We start from the raw sequence: 20,158 nt of genomic DNA, 5'->3' as shown, positions 1-20,158 counted from the left end.
CGTGAGGTCCAGACTGATACAGGGTGGCCATCTGAGGTGGCTGTTGGCACTTCTGGAGGTTGCTGTGCTGCACATGTGGTGGTGTTGGTGAAGGTGTGTGTGGGGGAAGGGGGTTAAAACCAAACTCACACACATACCCATGCACACACACCCACAAAAACACATATATGCACTCTGTTTTCCAGAAGACCCCATGGCTTCCTCTGGTTTCCTTCAGAACCAGTTGGAGGGACAAGTCTCAAACTCCCAGACTGGCAGATGTGATTTAGGAGAAGGTGCTGTGAGTGCCATCAGCTCTGCCTGGCCAGGGGAGCGTGGCACTATTTGGGGAGAGGTTGTTCTGTGGGTATCCAGGTTGGGACCAGGATGACCCCAGTCCTCAGGTCCCTTGCTGAGCCGGGGTGCTCACTGGTGGGTGGATATAGGCTTACTCTGAAAGAGCAAGACATCATAGCACAGAAGGCAGGTCCCCCACTTTATTGGGAAAATGGAGGACAAGGGGCCAGAGAAACAAGGGAGGCATTCCAGCAGTGCTCCTTCCAGAAAAGGAGAGCCCTCCTTCCTGGGAGGGGCCAGAGAAGACTGAGGAAGAGAAGGGTCCATTCCAAGCAGCGGCTCCATCTGGTAGGACAAGGTGAGCAGGAGAGTGGCTGGTGCGAATAAGCTGTGTGGTGTATTCTCAGAGCACGGGAAAAGCTACCCAGGGGGCGCTGTTCTCAGCTGGGGCGGGGGCAGTGGCACAGCTGGCAGGCAGAAGAGGTTTCTCCGGCTTGCTCTCCAGGCAGCCTAACACCTCCCTGGGCCGCAGGGGCCCCCTCCACAGGTGGTGTTGAGCTGGCAGCAGGGCGCACACAGTCCGGTGCTCACCGCCAGGTTCCCGCTGCAGGGGGCGCTGCAGGCGCTGCCAGTCACAGGCCGGGAGCCCGACACGCAGAGGTCCCCACAGACGACCCCGCCTCGAGAGCTGCTGACACCTGTGAGAACAAAGGTTGCGTCAGGAGGCCTGGCTGGTGGCCACTTTCTCCAGTCCCCTTCCTTTGGCTTCTGTGATGTGGCCAGCCCACCAGGGAAGGACTCAAAGGACCTTCAATTCTAGTTCTGAAGGTGTGGAAGGAACCTTAGCCTGGGAGCCAGGAACCTTGGGTTTTCTGGCACTGGTTCTGCTTTGTGACCTTGGACAAGCCCTTTCCTCTCTCTGGGCTTCCTCACCTATACAAGGTGGGGGTCCTACTGAGTGACATCTAAGGTCCTTTCCTGCAGTGACATGGTGTTATTCTTTCCCTCTCCAACCTCATTCAGGCTGTGAGGTCCTTACTGCAAGTCAACCTGAGTCTCTCTCGCTGCATGACCAACACACCCCTATTTACTGCGAGAATTGTTAGAAACGTTCTTCCCAGTGCCTCTGTGCACTCACATCCAGGAAATTCTTGTCTAACTCGAAGTTTTTCCTTTTTAGGGCTCAAGGTACTTACAGACATTCACGGCTCCAACGCCTTCACACAGCCTGAGTGGGGAAAAGGTAAGGAAGAGGAAGAGAAGAGATCAGAATGAGACCCTCCAGTTTTCCGCAGGGGCTGCAGTGGGCCCTCTCAGAGCTATCTCTGGTTTATATTTAAGCCTTTCTGGAACTTTAAAGTGTCTTTCTAGCAGTTGCAGAAAGGGCACACACTCTGGCAAGCAGTGTACAGGCTGGATTTCAGCTTTCACCTACCCTCAGCTGGCTGCCTGGGCGCAGTACACAGCTCGAACAGCCACGCCTGGCAAATGTGTATAAGGTTTGGTTTTCGGAAGGGGCAGATTCTCTTGGGCAGTGACATGAAACCAGGGTCCAGTTTGGCTAGCAACTCTACCTTAGGACAAGATGACCTTCTAGAGACAAGGGAGGGAGTAGGTACTGGAAGAACTGAGGATAATTCTTAGTAAGAGTAACCCATTACTCAAGGATGTTCTGAACTGAGAGGAAGGGTGTCTAGTTCTGAGCCTAGCAGGGCCTGTAGTGTTTGGAACTTGAGACATCACAGTGGCGTGGGCTTTTGTTTTCCTTCTGTATACTAGATTTGAGTGCCAGTCCTTCTAAATTTAGGATCCAAACATCCCAGAATCTCGCTTGGGGCCAGTTCTTTAGACTGAGACTGACAGGTGGAGGAATCAAAAGTGGGCAAGTCTATGCATGTGGGATTCTTGGGGCAACTGGGCTGCAGAGGGGCCCCACCTCTGCTCCTCGCCCTCCAGCAGGCGCCTGTAGGTGGCGATCTCGATGTCCAGGCCCAGCTTGGAGTTCATCACCTCCTGGTACTCCTTGAGCAGGCAGGCCATGTCCTGCTTGGCCTTCTGCAGGGCGGCCTCCAGCTCGGCCAGCTTGCAGCGGGCGTCGCTGATGGCTGTCTCACCCTGCTGCTCTGCCTGGGTCACTGCAGTCTCCAGCTTGGTGTTCTGGGGACCCAGAAGGGAACAAGGAGGGTTATGGTCTCTGGGTCTCTCTGTTCATTTCCTTGGGTGTGTCCAGTTCCTCTCAGCCAGCTGGGAACAGCCCAGGAACAGGCCTCTCACCTTCATCACCTGGGTCCCCCTGAGTGACCACATCCTGTGACTCTAGTCATGTAAATGAGCTGGAGAATAAATGGTGAGATCCAGGTGGAACACACATGTCCTGTGAGACCCTGGCTAGGCCCCAGCCTTCTGGTGACTGAGGGCACAGGGGACCCGTACCTGGCACTTGGCGTTCTCAACCTCGGCTGTCAGCCTCTGGATCATGCGGTTCAGCTCGTTGATCTCCTCCTTGGTGCGGCGCAGGGTCTCCCCATGACGGATCACTGTGGCCTTCATCTCCTCGCACTGGGGAGAAGCAAGACTCAGGATGGTGTGTCCCACCAACTGGGGACGCCACGCATGACTGTGTGGGTTGCATAGCGCTCAGCCTGTGCAACCTTCCATGGCAGCCCTGCTCAGCCACCTCAGCCTGAGAGCTCTCTGCCCTTCTGATACCATCTCCAGGGACCAGGATCCCAAGACAGAAGAAGCCTCTTCTAATATTTACATCCAACCCCTCCTGGTGCCGTGACCAGGAGGCAGGGGTGCTGGGCACTCACCTTGCTGCGGTACCAGGACTCGGCCTCAGCCCGGCTGCGGCTGGCGATGTCGTCATACTGAGCCTTGATCTCGGCAATGACACAGTCCATGTTCAGGTCCCTGCTGTTGTCCATCTTGACGACGACTGAGGTGTCTGAGATGTGGGCGTGGAGGACGCGGATCTCCTGTGGGGCAGGAGTGGGGGAGAGAACAACCAATTTACCTGAGCTTTTCCTTATACTCTGTGGTTGATGTCTATCATCTTTGGCCCATTTGGAGCCAAAGTCTCTTGTTTGGAGAGAAAAAAATTCCTGATGAAACTGAGTAGTTTTTTTTTGGTCTGGATTTAAAAAACCCTGTTAGAAGAAAATACAACTACTTCTCAAATGCCTGCTTCTGGGATTGCTCAGGCCCAGGTGAGTCTAGACAGCTTCCTCCAGTCAGCAGGCTCTGGAAGCTTCTGCGGGTCCAGACCCTGTGTAAGGGCCACATCACATTCTCCTGGAATGGCCGAGGAGAGGAAGGCTGCCAGAGAGATCTGGGCTGGAGAACATGAGGCTGAGGGTGCGTGATGCTTCCCGTGGCCTCTGCCTTTGGTTCCCAAGACACAGCTGTCTGTCCGGGAGACCACACTTTCTTACCTCTCACTACTCTGTTTTTGTTCTCTATCCCTCTATCTCCTTTCTTCTCTCTTTCTGCTCCTGTCCAACCCTCCAGCCTCAAGCATGGGTTCCCTTGTCCACTGTCCTGTTGGGTCTAGACAGGGGTCGTGGGGCCTGTCATGGCTGAGAGCCCCTCACCTCCTCATACAGTCGCCGCAGGAAGTCGATCTCCTGGGTCAGGGCCTCCGCATTGGCCTCCAGATCTGACTTGCGGATGTAGGCGCAGTCCACGTCCTGTGTGGGGTTCAAGGGGCCATGGGGTCAGCTCTCTGCACAACGCTCTGAGGGCTTGGCTGCCGTGTGGCAGAGTGGAGAATGGGGTGCCTAGGGACTCAGGATGGGGCTTGGCTCCAGGCACTCACCTTCTTTAGAGCCACAAACTCATTCTCCGCTGTGGCCCGAAGTGCAACTTCTTCTTCATACCTGAGGTGGGCAGGGAGAACAGAACCCAACCTGAGCAGCTGTCAACTAGGCTGTGAAGCAAGCAGGCAAACATGCCTGATTCCTGGGTCTCCCCTGGCTTATCCGCCTGCCTCCACAAGAAATGGGGCAGCACAAGGGAGAAATCAGGCTGCTGGTCCAGGCCTCCTTGGGTGCATCAGAGGACTGAGGCACCTCTGAGCTGTCAGTGGGGGTGGGAGGGCAGGATCCAGAAGCTGTGTGCATGTGTGCATGTGTGCATGTGTGTGTGGTGGGGGTTAGGGCATGGGAGGTGGCTTATTTTCTCACCAGGTCTCCATTGACCTTTCCTCTGACCCTTCCTTTTGCCCCTGGCTTTGGGGTCCCATCTCTGTCACTCTCCTGGGTGCAGCCAAGAAGAGTCAAGCCCATCACTTCCTCCTGCTCTGTGGATGAGCCATGGCTGGGAGCCTTACTGAAGGAAGCCAGTGCTCCTTGAAACCAGAGTCCTTCAGAGTACGTGGCTTGCACCCTTCGTATCCTGCATCACACACAGTAACTGGAGGCCTGTCTGTGACTGTGCCATGCCTGCCTCTCAGCACACTGTAGGCACCACAAGGACAGGGACAGTGTCCCCTGTTTGTCCCTGAATCTCCAGGACCCAGTCTAGTGTCTGGCTGGCACTTGGTAAGTACTCAGAAAGCGTTGGTTGAGTAAAGGAGTAAACATAAGAAGAATGTCCATGGCTTTGAGGGTTATGCTTAAAGGGACAAGGAATATTAATTTTTCTGGGGTCTTAAGAGAAGAGTCTGGATGGTGGATGGAAGAAGGGAGAGAACGTCATTTCCTTGAGCTGCTGGTAGGAAGCGAGGGAGAGCTTCACCTGTAGGGAGCCAGGACCCACCCAAGGGACTGTGCGCCTTGAGGAAAGAGTGCTGGTTCTCTCCCCATCCTCAGCAGAGGCCCAGGCACAGACTCGGACTCTCCCCTGTGCTGGGAGCTTCCTTCAAGCCCTTTCCTGAGTCAGGCCTTCCTGCACTTACTTCTTCTTGTAGCCCTCCATCACCTCCTGCACGTGGTTGAGCTCCGAGGCCAGCCTCCCGCTGTCCGCCTCCACGCACTCGGCCTCCCTTCTCAGCGTCTCGACGTAGCCCTCAAACAGGGGCTCCAGGTTGCTCTCGCAGCACTTGCGGTTCTGGTAGAACTGCCACTTGGTCTCCAGCAGCTTGTTCTGCTGCTCCAGGAAGCGAACCTGCCACCCAGAGGCAGAGCCTGAGAATCTCTTCTTGCAGGATCAGGGCAAGAGGAGGTCCTAGCACCAGGCCCTGCAGGCCCTCAACTCTCTGACCCAGCGTCCTCCCTGGCTGGGGTGATGCCATCTCTCAAAGTCACGCCAGGGCTTAATCAGCTCACCACCTGCAAGTCCACCTTATGAGCTAGCTTTAGTTTTTTTTAAAGCAATTTGCCTGGTGTCCCGAAAAGCACTAAACCATGCTGAGTCCATGCCCTGCTGCCACTTGTTAATAACATGTCCTTGGCCACAGCACTAACCCCTCTGCTGAGTGATGCCTCGCCATGAGGGCTTAATGAGCCCAGATACCGAGAGGCACCTGCATGCTGAACAGCTACTACACCAAGCCAGGTGTAGTTGTCAGTGTGCAAATGAACAGTTTGACCCTTTTAGAAAGTGGTCCGACCCTTTAGAAAGGTGGACTATAAAAGTTGAAAAATAAAGTATGTGCCAATCCCTGAGCACCTACAACAACAATGCAATTCGAATAATAGTCCCCTGGGATATTGGTGCAAACGTGTCCTGTGCCCCAGCCCCCTCATTTTACAGGCGAGGACTTGAAGGGGTCTCCTGCCTGGGCTCTCGCAACAGCAGGGGAAGAACTCAAACTCTGCCCTGCTGCCCTGCGAGGGCGGGGGGCGCTTCTCTCACTATGGTAGTTATCAACCCTTGGGCCCAAGGACCATTTCTCTTCTGCTTCCCTGTGGGGAGGTCGGCCCATCACCTGATTCAGATTTCTTTGTCTAATGACTGCCACACCCTGGGTAGGTCCTTTTCTACATTATTCTTTGTCTCTCATGCAGTTAGGAGTTTCAGGGTGTTCTTTTTCGTTTGTTTTTTCCCCGATGGAGGTTTCTCTCCAGGTTGGTTCTGGAGTGCTCTGCTTGGCCCCAGAACTGCTTCCTCATTGGGGCTTTCTCTCTCTGGCACCTTGCGCCACCGAGCTGGACACTGACGTCTGCAGATGGTTTCAGCTGCGCCCAGACCTCACGCTGCCTGCCTCCCATAGGGCCCAGAAGAGCAGGAACTGTATCTGTAGCTCACTCCTGGATCCCCAGCCCCAGGCACAGTGGCTTGGACAAACCGTTCTGGCCCCTGTTAAGCAACTGAGTTACCACAGGTGTGAAACAGCTCTGTTTGGTCCATGAGACTCCCTCCAGGCTGTCTTCCAGTACTGCACTCACTAGCCCTGCCCTGGACATAGCGAGCACCTCCTTGCCATGTAAGCAGCTATTTGCTTCAAATACACTGAACCCTCACATGGTGGTCCTTTGCTCGCAAGATGTTATCTCTCAGCCTTACAGGTTCTCCCTCTGGTTCTGCTTGTGTCTTCAGTTTGTCCCATGTGTCAGGCTGGTACCTCTTGATCCTATTCTTGTCTTTCTTACTGTGTCCTAGAGGTATAAGTGCCTCTCTCTTAGGACTGGGAGCTTTTCTAGGTAAGTCCCTGCCTCCAACTATCTCCTTGATGCCCAGCCTGAGTCCCGAGCTATGTGGGGTTCAGGAAGGGTGTGATCAGGGGCACCCACCTTGTCAATGAAGGCAGCAAACCTGCTGTTGAGACACTTGATCTGCTCCTTCTCTTCATGCTTCACACACTGTGCGTTGGGGTCGATCTCCAGGTTGAGGGGCGTGAGGAGACTCTCGTTGACCGACACGGTGGTGATGCAGGGTGGGCTGGGTCCACAAACGCCGCCAGAGCGGTATCCGAAACTGCGGCCACAGGAGCCAGAGCGGAAGCCTCCGCAGAGGCTCTGGCTGCCAAAGCCCCCAGTGAGGCCGCGGTAGCAGGAGACGCCTCGGTAGGGGGCGGCAGTGATGCAGCAGCGGCCGGGCCGGGGCCCGCAGGCCGAGGCGCAGCTGAAGGTCCTGGGGCCAAATCCACAGCCCATGGAGCTGAAGCCACAGGTCATGCTGAAGACAGAGAGATGTCTGAAGAGTGGAGAAGCTGGCAGAGGATGGAGCCAAATGCCTGTGCTCTCTGGGCTGTGGCAGGCCTTTTATGCACTGGGGCAGCTGGCATTAAAAGGGACAGCAAAGAGACAATAGCTGCATTTTATTGGCTTGGCATCACCCTGGGCTCTTCAGAGCCAACCCTGCTTGCTTCTTCAGTGTCGTTGTGTCAACAATCCCCAGCCACAGGCCTGTTTCATCTTCAAAGCCCTTTATAAGCTTCCTCATGGCCTCTCCCTGACCACGAGGATGTGGAGAAGTGGAAAAGAGAGAAGGGTTCCTGGAAGCATCATTTGGATTCCATGCTCTGATGTAGGGAATGGGTGCAGTGAAGCGGGGTGGAGCCTGCTCCCAAACCCTTTTCTGCAAGGGGCACAGCTGGGCTACGGGCCCGACCCTCTGACCTGGCCTCAGGTGGAGTGACTGGCCTGTCCCAGGGAGAAAGAATACCCCTTTCTTCACTGTCAATATGAGCCTCTCCTAATCTGTTCTCACCTAGAGACCAGTCAGGGATGGGGTTGGGGGTAGCAATTTGGGGGGAGCATGGTTCCTGTACTTTGGGTGTCCCAAGAAGACAGAAGCCATAGGACACCAGATGGGACATGGGAGACACTGGGTCAGAGTTCAGAGGAAAAGCAGGGCCATTCTTCAGCGTTCCGGGCATCATTGCTGCTGGGATAGGGTTAGGAGTGGGAGTGTGGAGTACCCCAGAGCTACAGGGCTTAATCAGGGAAGGCTTCTTGGAAGTGGGTTTAAGGATGACGGGGGTGGGGTGGGGATAGGGTTGGGAGGAGACAAGAAAGGAGTCCAACTCTGACTTGGAGACTAGACTGTGTAATCAGTCATCCTCTCATTCATTCAGTAAATTCTGCCTGAGTCCCTGCTGTTCAGGAGAGACCTGTGGGTTCTGGGAGTCCAGCAGAGACCTGTGTGTTTGGAGGTAGGAGAGGGTGGCATGCACCTGGGGTACCAATATTCAGCCAGTGGGGAAGGGGAAAAAGTGACAGGTGGAGGTGACACTGTGATGCCCAGGCTGCATTGGGGTCTGATGCGGGGATGTGGGAGCCCTTTGGGTCCCCAGAGGGGAAGTTGAGCAATGAATACTGGTGTGTACACACTCACCAGGAAGGATGAAAGGTGCTGGAGATGAGGTGGGGGAGGTCACCAGGGTCCTAAAGTGGCATCACTTCCTTCCTTCACAGGGCCCATGGGGTGAGAGGGGGTGGGAGGTGATAGGGCTGTCCCTCAGCCAAACTCCCTTAGTTTGCTTCTTCATTCATTTGACTTAGGACAGTGATGGCCTTTTTGGGTGGACAGTGAGGCCAAGCCAGGAGGTTCCCCTAACCCAAGGATCTGAGTCCATAAACCCTCCCAAGCACATGGCTCTTGACTGTCTTTGAACCCAGGAATGACTCCTCTGATGGGCCTGTTTTCTGACTGGCCATGACCAAATGCTGACCCAGCCTGGGCTAAGAATAGCTCTCCACGGATCCTCCCAGGGCCTCGCCAGGGCCTTCCTGTCTTCCTCTCAGGGTGACTGGCCAGTTATATCCCAGAGTGAGGGAGGACCCCTCTCTTCTGGGAGGTGGTGAAGGTGCTATGGAAATCTACCAGGGAGCTGGGCAACCTCTGTGTGGATTCTAAAAAAAGGGTGCTCCCAGCCATGCTTTTGGGCCCTGTGGATGGATTTGCACAGACTGGTTTCTGGGGCCGCAGCTCTGTGGGCATGGCTGGGGGCTGGGGGCTTCTGGTGTGAGAGACACACCAGGCGGCAAGTCTGGGGGCTGGGGTGTGACTGATTCCGGCTGAATGGCTGGTGGAAGGAAGTTCTGGACCACTTCTGTGGGGGGTGTGGCTTCACGCTGAGCCTTTGCTGGGGCTGAGCCTTTGCTGGGTCAAACGTCTATCAGACGTTCCAGAAAGAACCAAATCTTTCTTCTTGTCTCAGTCCACACATTGGAACTGGTGAGCACCAGGAAGGTTCTCCAGCCACATCCAATGATTTATTTCTTGGTAAAGTGCTGAGGGATGAGGCAAGGCAGCAAATTCTTCACAAAACATTTCTCTATCGCCGTGCTGGTCACTGTGCCCCTGTCCCCTGACCCCACTCCCATCTCAGCCCAGTGAGCTGGGTTATTGAGTTGTACCCTTCCCTGAGGGTCTCTGTGTAGAGACCTCCCTCTTTGGTTTGGGGGAGACCGTGAGTGTGCCCAGGCCCCTGTCCTGGTTGGAGATGATGGCAGGCTTGAAGCCCATCTCTGCCACTTGGTAGCTGTGGGACCTGGGACAACTTACATTTCTCTAGTTTCATAGCCTGTGAAATATGAATGGCAGCCCATGCCTTGCTAGGCTGTTGGGAGGGGTAATGGAGTACCTGGTGGTGGGAGATGCCCCCTCCACCTTCTCCCCTACGAACAAGGTCACTGTCCTTGTTACACACAGGCAGCAGGACCTTGTGAAGGGACAGTATGCACAGGCTGTGAGATGCCATCATGCACGAGCACAAAGCAGCCCAGCAGCTTTTATAAGGCAATCATCAGCACCTCCAAAAGCTTTAATTAAAGCACCTATTTGTAAATGACCCAGAACAAAGAGAATTACAGACCGGGTGAACCCCTTGAAAACAGATTTAGACAGGAAGCTGACAAAGGGACAGCCGCAGCCCAGCCCACCAGGCTGCTTCCTTCCACCTGAGCCACTGGCTGTGATGGGTTCCTGTCCTTACCAAGGGCTCGTAGGGCTCTGGCCAAGCCCCAGGCTTCTTCAGTCATCAAGGCCTGTGCCTTGTGCCTGCCCTTTACCCAGCCCGCCTGAGTTGGCCTTTGGGGCTGACTTGTCCCTGTTGCCAGGGTTGACTACTAACCCGGTTGTTCTGGCCCTCTGAGCCCTGCCTACTTCCCTGGAATTGAGACCCCTGTCTGGCCTTACTCGTAACTCCATGTTCTTCTGACGCCTTTTTGCCCATTTGCCTGCCTGGCTTCTGACCTGCGGATGCCCTGATTTTTGTCATTTCTTCTTGCCTTACTATCCATAGGACTTTTAATTTCTTGTCCCTTCCTGATGGATCTATGATAAAGAACTCTGTGATGAACTTTTGTCAATGTATTTTCATCTATAACCCCACTAATTTCTTTAAAATCAGTTCCTGGAGGCAGAACTGCTAGGTACGAGGAGACAGTCGTGGTCCAGAGTGTGCCTGTCTGTCACCTGTCTGGTTTTAGGAGGGACGTTTCTGTGGGGAGGCCATGCAGGGAGGTGGTGGGATTCGGGAGTCAGGGAGTGTGCGTGCAAATGCACTTCTGACTCCTACTGGCTGTGCGACGAGGTAGTTACCTCTGTGGGCCTTGTGTCCTCACCTGGGAGAGCAGGACTGGAGCTCTAGCCCCAGGGCCTCTGCGAGATGACATGAGGAGGCGACGTACGTGTGAACCCACGGAAAGCTGAGAAGGCCCCCACCTCCTACCTGGGACAGGCATCTCTTGGGCCTTTCCTGCCATGGTTCTCCAACTTCCCATCTCTAGTGCTGCCTTCTGGCCTTGAACTCACGACACACTGAGGTCTATGTGCCGGAGCTAATAAATTGTGGTCCCTTCACCTACTCCCCACCTGTTCATTCAACAGGTACTATGTATTTCAGGGGATAAGAGGAATTTAACACACCCCTGTCCTCGAGGAGCTGTCTGCTTAATTGGGTAGATTTGAAAATAAGCACGAATGAAATGATAGATCAGTATTTATTTCAAGGCCTTTCACGACTGATTGTCCCCTGACTGACAGAGTGCATCTCGTCTCAGGGGCTCCAGCCAGGACTCACCGTGAGTTGGTACAGTTCAGGGAGGCTTGGTGGGAAAGGTCAGAGTTGAGCTAGGCTTTGAAGGATGGAAAGGGTTTGGGAGAGTTCCAAGGGTGGAGGCAACGCCAGGTGGAGAAGAGCAGAAAAGCGCAGGACTGTTTAAAGGGCAGTGGATGAGCTCTCGGAGGGTGCTGGACCCCCCGGATGGACGTCGGGCGCAGTGCAGTGGAGACTGGGGCCAAGACGAGGACGCCTGCTCTCGGCACGCGCTCGCCGCGCGGGAGCTCCTGGAGGCGTGCGCAAATGTTCGAAGAGAGACAGCACTGGTGTTATCTGCAGGCAGTGGCATCAGCAACATAGGAAACTCAACAAAATAAACCAGTAAACAATAAAAACAAGGGGACGAGCTGAGCAGTGCTGCTAGCTATAAGTATATCAGTGACAACCATTTCTATATCAGTGGCAACCACTGTGAAAATAAGTAGAAAAGTAAAGATACCATTCTTAAGAGTGATGAAAACAATGAAGTATTTACAATGTAACAACAAAGTATTCCCAAGATCTTTATTGGGGAGCAGCGTAAGACTCTTATAAAAAATACAAGAAAAAGTGATTAAGTGGAATTATATTTAGTAGTCAAATTATATTTGACCTAATATTCTAAAGATATAAATTCCCACTAAATTAATTTATAAGGACCACGGGAACCCAGTAAAAATTCTGCTGGATTTCTGTTTTATTGTAAGATCTTTTATTAACTTTACTACTCTTAGTCAATGAAAGATTTTGGGGTTAACTTGGTTTTAAAGAGCTCTAAATCAAAGGGGTTTTCTCGTCCCTACACGCAGGTCACAACTGCCAGTTTGCCAAGCCACTTGTAAAAATGTCTGTTTCTACTCTGCTGCATTTCTTTTGAGGAACTTGGTAAGACTGATCTAAAATTTATACGAAAGAATAACATCTTATTTAGAGGAAAGCCATTAATGAAAAAGGAAAGCAGAGAAAATGTCTGAGGGTCAGAGAGCCACAGGGAGAGAGAAACTCGGTGCTTGTGCAGAAACGGGCAAGTGGCCTGTTGGAACAGAATAGGGGACTCAAACAGGCCACCTGACACAGGTACGTTTGGGGCTTGGTAAAGGTGGCAACAGGCAAGGGCCATGTATTTGGCTGGTGAGATCAGTCAAGAGAGACTCACCATGCGGGAAGTCAGAGCGGGACTCCAGTTCGTGCCAGGTGCCACGGGAGGCTGCGGACGGATGAGAGGCCTGGCCGTGGGACATTGGACTGTAAAGCAGACAGAGGGATGTGTAAGAGAACATCCTTGTGTCTCATGGGTTGGGAGAGATTTCTTAGGTAAGCCTTTTAAAAAAAGATTTTATTTATTTATTTTGAGAGAGAGGAGAAAGGAGGGAGAGAAATATCAGTGTGTGGTTGTCTCTACACACCCCCAGTGGGGGCCTGGTCCGCAACCCAGGCATGTGCTTTGACAGGGAATTGAACCAGCAACCCTTTGGTTTGCAGGCCAGCATTCAATCTACTGAGCCACACCAGCCATGGCTTATGTAAGTCTTGAAAATCAAAATGACAAGGTAAAAAATTGATTGATATGACCATGCTGAAATTAAGATTTGTAGTTCAATGAAAGACTATAGGGAAAAACTCAAGAGAGTTAATGCATCTACCATATGTAAATGACTCCTACAGAGCAGCAAGTCCAAGACAGAGAACCCAGGGGAAAGCTAGCCAGAGCCTGCACGGTTCCCCAAAGGGAAAGACTAAATGGCTAACACGTGCATGGAAAGAGAATGACTCTCACCAACCTGGACGCAGCCTGGAACCGTGAGGTGTCTTTTTACCATCAGAAGATGGACAGTTGGGAGAATGGAAAACTTCGTGCATGGCGGGTAGAGTGGGAATGTGAACTGGTGCAGGCGTTCTGGACAACATGCATTAGGTTAAAAAGTGTCAAAACTGTACCATTGATCTAAGCAAAACATACGCACTAGGAAAGTACTGCTACTTACCACACAGTAATAAGCACATATTTGGGGTAGTGTCACAGGTTATGGTGGGTGTGTGTGGTGGGGAGGATGAGAGGAGGGAGGGAAATGAGGGGAACAGATGAGTGAGACAGAGAAAAAGCTTCTGTGGGCTGATGAGGTTGCTGTGCCAAGGACTGGAGACTGGTGGGCACAGCTTTTTGCTTAGGAGGCCCCAAAGAAAGACAGAACATAAAATAATGACAGTGGGAAGGACCAGGAGATGACTGAGAGGACTGGCTGCAGAGCCTTCAGACATCTGTGGAGCCTTTGATGCCTAGGCAGACATGTCTTGGAAGCAGATTTCTAGGGAGCTGAAACTGTCAAGTCATAGGGTGGAGCAGAAGAGGAAAGCCTGGTACACAGATCTGTCAGGAGGTTATCATGTTGGGGTGGTGGCTGTGGGCCCCCAGGGAGGATACACCATGGGGTGCTGAGCACTTGGAGGGAAGTTGCTGGGAGAGTGAGAAATCCAGTCTGGGAAGAGCCAGGGAAGCCACACTTTATGTCAATCAACTTGAGAAGGCTTCCTGGAGGAAGAGGGCTTTCCCCCATGATGGCAGTGGGTGCCTTCTGCAGCCAGCCTAGGGTGCTCTCTAGTGGGAGCAGCATGGCATTCCAGGAGAGCCTTTTCTGAGGCACCTGTGCAGCAGAGCAGTGACTCACACGGCCCCACAGGCTTCTCTGAGCCACAGAGCTTAGGGCTTCGGTCTGTGAAACAGGCTGCATGTCATGTGGGTGTGATACAGCTGGGTGAGCTCCTGGAGTAAGGCAGGAAAGGGGTAATTAGAAGTGTTTCGGGGCCAAATTTTCTTCCTGTTTGCATCCTGAAATTCCTCCTTCTCTGGCAAGCCTTCTGAGTGGGTTGAAGTTGGGGAGCTCTGGAGGGCACTGTGTCCCATGGCACCCTCCGGGCAGCTGGCTGCCTCCCGTCTCATGACTAGGTTGGCAGTCCTGGAAGAGTCCCTTGTGTTGGGGCCCAAAGCCGAGTCTCCTGCAACTTCAGCCCATTGGCTGAAGGTCCTCCACCTCTTTGGGGCCCCTGGGACCTCAAGCCTGTCCCCCAGTAGCCTCACTTAGCACCTGGGGGGCACAGCTGCCTTACATGTTCCCTCCACTGTTCTCCTCCCCTTCACCCCCACGACAGACACCAAGCCCCTTCTTCTTCAGGACCCCTCACAGGGCTGGGCCTTGGGGCCCTGGGCACACCTGATGCCGGCTGGGTGCTTGGCCAGCAGTGTCCCTTGAGAAGCAGTGAGGAGGCTTAGAGTGGTCACTCTTCCCTGTGTGGTCTGAGCAGCAGAAGGCCGAGGGGCCACTGCTCTGGACGCCGTGCACTGCTGGGTGCTGCCCAAGGGAGCAGGGGCTGCTTCAGATGGAAGCAGGAGCTGTCCCTGCTGAGAGCGGCCCAGATTGCAGATTCGCGAGCGAAACAAACGCTGGTTTTTAAAGCTGCTTAGTTTCGGGGTAGATTACCACACAGCCAAGGTACCTCTCGGCTAGGTTCTGTAATCTGCAACCACTCCTGATTATCCAAGTCATCTCACTCCAGAATTTAAGGAGTTCTAACCTCCTCAAATTGTAAAATTTCAGTTGTAAGCTCTTCTCAAACCTCTTCTCTTTCTACCCAAAAGCCACCTCCCCATGGCTGGCTATTTCTGGTTCTAATGGCTCAGCTTCAGCTCACTGGGGTGGGGTCTTTCATCATACTCTTCCACCTCTTCCTTTTTTTTTTGAGGTTTGTCAACCCACGTTGTGTCAGGGAGGCACTGCCAAACAGGCCTCTGCCCGAGTGGCAGCTGGTGGGAGCAGCGGGCTCCATGGCTGCCTCTAGAGTTGGGTGGTGGGCCTACGGGCCCTTGGTTTGAGGGTTGATTCCCATGAAGCCCCCCAACACTGGCGCTGCCTTGCAACATCTGGCCGTATCTTGACCTCCGTGCTGCTGAGCACTTGCCAGACCATGACCCTTCTAGCTCAGCTTTCCTCCTAGACCATCTTTGGGGCCTGTGACCATGAGGGGAAGTGACCAGGTCCAATGGGTAGTTCTCGTAGACCTTGGGGGGACTAGCCACCAACCGAGAATCATCATCTGGACTCCTTTCCTCTCTCCCCACAGTCACTAAATTGACAAGTCCTAATACTCCATTTCTTCTCCACTTCTTCAACACTGTCTTAGCTCAGACCCGTGCTATTTCGCATTTCACTTCATGGAATAGCTTGCTAACTGGATTTTCTGCTTTTTATTATGTTCCCACAAGCTACTCTTCATCCTACTACCTAGTTGATCTGGCCACATATCCAGTCACTTCCCTTCCACTCATCTATCCATACATTTTTCATTATCCATCCCATCCCACCCACCTCTGTGTGTCACTGTTAGAGGAAAATGCTCCACTGCCGATGGGCCAGTCTACATACACTCTCAGAAGGCTCACCCGCAGGTCCTCATGTCTTGGTCTGCTTATGTTTCCAACCTTGCTTCTTGTCACCTTTCAGAGAACGCCCTGTGCTCTAGCCCTGCTCAAGTAGCTGCTCTGACCCTGAATGGGTCATTCTCGCTCATGTCTCCATACCTTTATGCACTGTCTCCCCTGCGTTTGGGAACTCACTGCTGGCCTCAGGCATCTCTGCACATGTCTGTTATCTCACTGAAGGTGACTGATTTTTCCATTGGGACTGGTAGGCTGTGAGCCACTTGAGGACAGGACTGGGTTTTGCCTGTCTCGATGTCTGTAACATCTAGTGCTATGCACGACACTCAGACACTTGGTAAGTAATTGTTGATTGAATGGATGAGTGGATGAGGCCAGGACAAGGACTCATGGATGAGGGCGGAGAACCAGTGTTCAGTGGCCACCATGCTGCCCTAAACCACAGAGCTCTAGCTTGCGTGGCTGTAATACCCTTTGCCAGGCACATTCAGGTGCTTGAGAAAGGCTTGCTGCCAAACAGGAACACTGGGCAGGGCCGCCTCGGCAGGGGATGATCAGGGTTCCCTGGTGGCTGTGTCCCCTGCAGACAGGGCCTCCCATGCTCCAGCCCTAGTGGTGTTCCAGCTGAGGAATCTGGCCGGGGACTGCCCACATTCCTTCAGAATCTGAGCGCAGCAGAACACTCAAACTGAGATCCTCCCTTCTAGATTTTTATTTGGGGGAGACACCCTCATAACGTTGGTGATGTCAGTAAGAAATCCAAGAATCCCCTTGGAAAAGCAGGAGACAGTCACAAGGTGAGAGAAGAGGTCAGGGTCATGATAGTGAGTCTGCATTTCCTTAGTGGTCTGAAGGCCTTCGGCTCAGGTAACCCCCCCACCCCAAGGGGACTGAAAGATGGTAGAAATGATGACCATGATTGGTAGAAATGTGGGTCCTTGGGGAGCAAAGGCAGGCCCTGAAGTTGGAGAGGTGATGATCTCCTGATTGTCATGGCGGGGAAGGGAGCACTTTCGGAAATGATAAAGCGGTCATGTGACGTATGAAGGACAAGTCTGGAGTGGGTTGTTTCAGGGTGGTCAGTGCACATGAGGGAAAATGCAGCCAGAGCCTGGCCGGCGCTGCATCAGACTGAGTCTGCGCAGACAGAACCGTGCAGCGTAGGAGCTAACTAAGCAGACTGCACAACACTGGCAAGAAACTGGCAACCCGATAATTTACCTGCACATCAAAGTTGACCCTAATATTTCTCACCACTCTCCAGCTCTCCCTATGGTCCTTCCAGACCCCACCCACATCCAATTAACTGACTTTCAGCAGAGAGCCTTCCAAGAATGAGGCCAGCTCTGCAGGGTGTTCTTCCGCATGGGGATTTGTACAGCGGGGGTGGCCCCAAAACAAAACAGACTTTTCTTACACGGTCACACCTCCTGGCCTGAGTTGGCAGAATGGATGCACTATGACTCCCACAAAAAAAGATTAAAAGAGGTTTTATAGACCCATGTGTGGTGCTGGGAATTAAGTGACATGTGTGTGTCTATCTGTCTATCTATTGATCTATCATCCATCCATCCATCCAGTGTATTTAGCATGGGCCCAGTGGAATGATGAACTCTAAAAGATTTCTAACACAAAATAGACCCATGGTTTCCCTAGGCAGTCTATGGTTCGACCCTCACGCGTACCACTGCGGACAGTGGGGAGGCGCCGTGCACCAGGTTGCAGAGTCAGCAGAGTCAGGACGAGCATCCGGGTGCTCACCTTGGCATTTCCCTCACTGCACCACTGTTTTACCCCACTGTGGAGACAAATCTAACCCTCAAGAAAGTGTGGAGGCATTCTGGACTCCTCCCCTTCTCTCACATCTCAAATTCAGTCTGTCACGAAATCTCTTTTCAAATTTTTCTCTTTGAATTTCATCCAAAGCCGTTCTGTTCTCCCACTGCCCAGGGCTTCCATCCCAGCGTGAGCCTCTGTTATCTCCCTGGGATTACTTTGGGATCCTCCTGACCCCTCTCTTCCCTTTCACTGTTGCCTCTCCTACACTCTGTTTTCGGGCAGCCATCACTACACTGTGATCATTTAGCATGTCTGATCGTGTCTGCCCTCTGCACAGAGCCCCCCGAAACTCCCCACTGCACTCGGTGGGAGCTGAAGTCCTTCAGTCCTTCCATCTCCACTCCTCCATGATCGGAGTGGAGCGCCTCCTTCCCTCTACCTCCTCGACTCTCTGCACACAGAACTCCCTGGCTCCTGCTCTGCCAACCACAGGGGCTTCCTTGCTCCTGGTGGGAACACACCAGGCCTGTTCCCACCTTGGGCCTTTGCACTGGCTCTTTCCTCTGCCCGCAGGGCTCATCCCCTCACTTCCTCTAAAATCAGTGCCACCTTCTTAGTGCAGCCTACTCGGACCACCTGTTCCAGTTGGACCCGCCTTTATCCCAGCTTTTCTGAGTTTCCTTACTCTGTTCTACCACTTCTTTTGATAACACTTATCACCATCTAACATACAGTGTATTCATTAAAGCTTATTGTCGATACCTCCCATGAAAGTATACATCTTTATTTTATTCACTGATGCATCCCAAGCTCCTGGAATGATGCCTGGCGCATAGTGGGTACTCAGTAAACACTTGTTGCTTGAAAGAGAGAAACAAATAGAGAGAAACAGTGTGAGGCAGGTCCCTTCTAAAGCATTAGTTTTGAATTCAGTTCCTGTTTTGCTGGCCTTGTTCAGTGCATTTCCCATGGAGGAGCTCTCTTGCCTTCTGGCACACTTGACTCCTCCCTATCAGTGAGGCTAGTGTGGGAGTTGTGCTCCTGTGGCCCATCAGCGCGGAGGCAGCAGTGTGGCCTCAAGAACAAAGGACTGGAGTGAGCTGTTTCTGCAGGAATTCAGTTCACAGGGTGTCTCCCCAGCCCGCCCTCCTGACTTGGCTCATCCTTGGAGCTCATCCTCAGATGCAGAAACAAGGCCCTCATCTCAGACCTGTGCTCCTGGGGCAGCACCTGCTTCCTCTGGATCCATCCCTACATTCCCCGTAGGAAGTGTGTTTGATGTGTGTGTTTGGTGTGTGTGTGTGTGTATGTGTGTGTGATAGAAGGAGAGGGGGAGAGAGACCAACACACACAGAGAGACAGGGAGAGGGAGAGAAAGAGAAAGATCAGAAAGACTCCCCATTCTTTCTTGTTTCATTTGGGCATTCTGGAGAATTTTCTTGTTCTTTTCTTGGTGCGCAGCGATCCTCTGCAATGAGAGCTTTGCTCAAGGCCTGGGGACCTGGGGGCATTGGCAGGATTATACTCTTCCAAGGAGCCGATGTGCTCTTTCAAGGAGGAGGTGCTCTCCCCACTGGGCTGCATCTCCATCCTGCTCTTCCTGGGTGCAACAAGGAGGCATCCTGTAGGATGAAGGTGGGAGGGCCTTGGCCTTGCAAGGGATCTCAAGAATTGAGTAATTGACCCTCTGAAGATCAGAGGGTCAGGCTGGCATCCTTGCCTTGCTTCTCTCTGCCAAATCTCATCAACCTCTAGGACCTGCCCTAGGTCTCCCCTCTTCGTGACCCTCCCCTGCCATGAGTGAGTGGCTCCTCGGAAACCAAGAGCACTCCTTCTGCCCGGTCAGTCATCTTTTCCCTCTCTTGCGGTGGGTCTTTCATGCCCCTGTCTGCTCTCCCCACAAGACACAGCTTCCTTAAGAGCAAACCCTGTGCACCCAGCTTGATTTCCCTCATTAACTTCCATCTAAATTAATGTCTTGTTCTGGTGGGACCTCAGCAGTTGCTTGTGAATGAAGGCACCTCCTCCAAACTAGCCCCTACTCTGGGCACATGGTGGAGGGCCAGCTGATATTTGTAGACTAGATGAAGAACCTCTCCATCTACTGGCTGCTTCCTCCTGAGTGTAGTCTATTCCATTTGGGCAGTACTTCCTGAGGACCTAATATCTGCTGGTTGCCACGAGGGATATAAAAGTAGAGAAGACATGAGTTCTGAATCCAGGGGGCAGTACCAATTGCAATGAGTCTACTATAAGGTGGACCGTAGTTCCACTGTAGTTCATAGTAATAATAGGGAAGGCTGGAAGAGGCTCACTCCACGTTCGCTCACCCTGGGAGGATGAGCTGCGTGTCCCTGAAGCCTTAGAAGGGAAGCATGCAATTTGCCTGGAAATATGGCTGGGGACCTCAGTAGGACACGGGGCCCTTCAAGTCTCAGGAATGTGCTGGCCCAGGCCTCTGCTTGCCTATGTGGGATAATGACCTGAGGTCTGGGGAAGAATTAAGGATAGATAGATATGTCTGGGCTTGTGGGGTTGAACATGCAGGGGACAGGTTTATTTGGATTCAGGGTCTCCTTGATATACCATTAAAGGGGGCAAGTTTCAGCTTTCCTTCTCAATTTTCCCCTGGGGGTGATTCTCATGCTCATAAATGGCATTAATAACTTTCTCCTGCCTTTCATGTTGTAGGGAGGCCTGTCGTCCGCCCTATAAAAGGCAGGAGCACTCGCAGGTCTCTG

General features: G+C 52.8%; 1 protein-coding gene across 1 annotated transcript; it reads right to left on the bottom strand.

Moving 5' to 3' along the window:
* Positions 1–455: 455 nt before the first annotated feature.
* LOC118976426 (keratin, type II microfibrillar, component 7C) lies at positions 456–7,373 on the bottom strand. The gene is made up of 9 exons (XM_037030920.1): positions 6,951–7,373; positions 5,174–5,382; positions 4,094–4,154; positions 3,870–3,965; positions 3,090–3,254; positions 2,710–2,835; positions 2,213–2,433; positions 1,473–1,504; positions 456–974 (listed from the first exon to the last, which is right to left on the bottom strand). The coding sequence occupies exons 1-9, from the start codon at positions 7,332–7,334 to the stop codon at positions 787–789; spliced, it is 1,482 nt and encodes a 493-aa protein (XP_036886815.1). The 5' UTR covers positions 7,335–7,373; the 3' UTR covers positions 456–786.
* Between the last annotated feature and the right edge of the window lie 12,785 nt (positions 7,374–20,158).

This window comes from Sturnira hondurensis, unplaced genomic scaffold (assembly GCF_014824575.4).
Source record: "Sturnira hondurensis isolate 20B ecotype Veracruz unplaced genomic scaffold, ASM1482457v3 Scaffold0020903, whole genome shotgun sequence".
Taxonomy (NCBI): Eukaryota; Metazoa; Chordata; class Mammalia; order Chiroptera; family Phyllostomidae; genus Sturnira; species Sturnira hondurensis.
The sequence above is the reverse complement of the archived record's forward strand: the minus strand, read 5'-3'. Positions and strand labels throughout refer to the sequence as shown.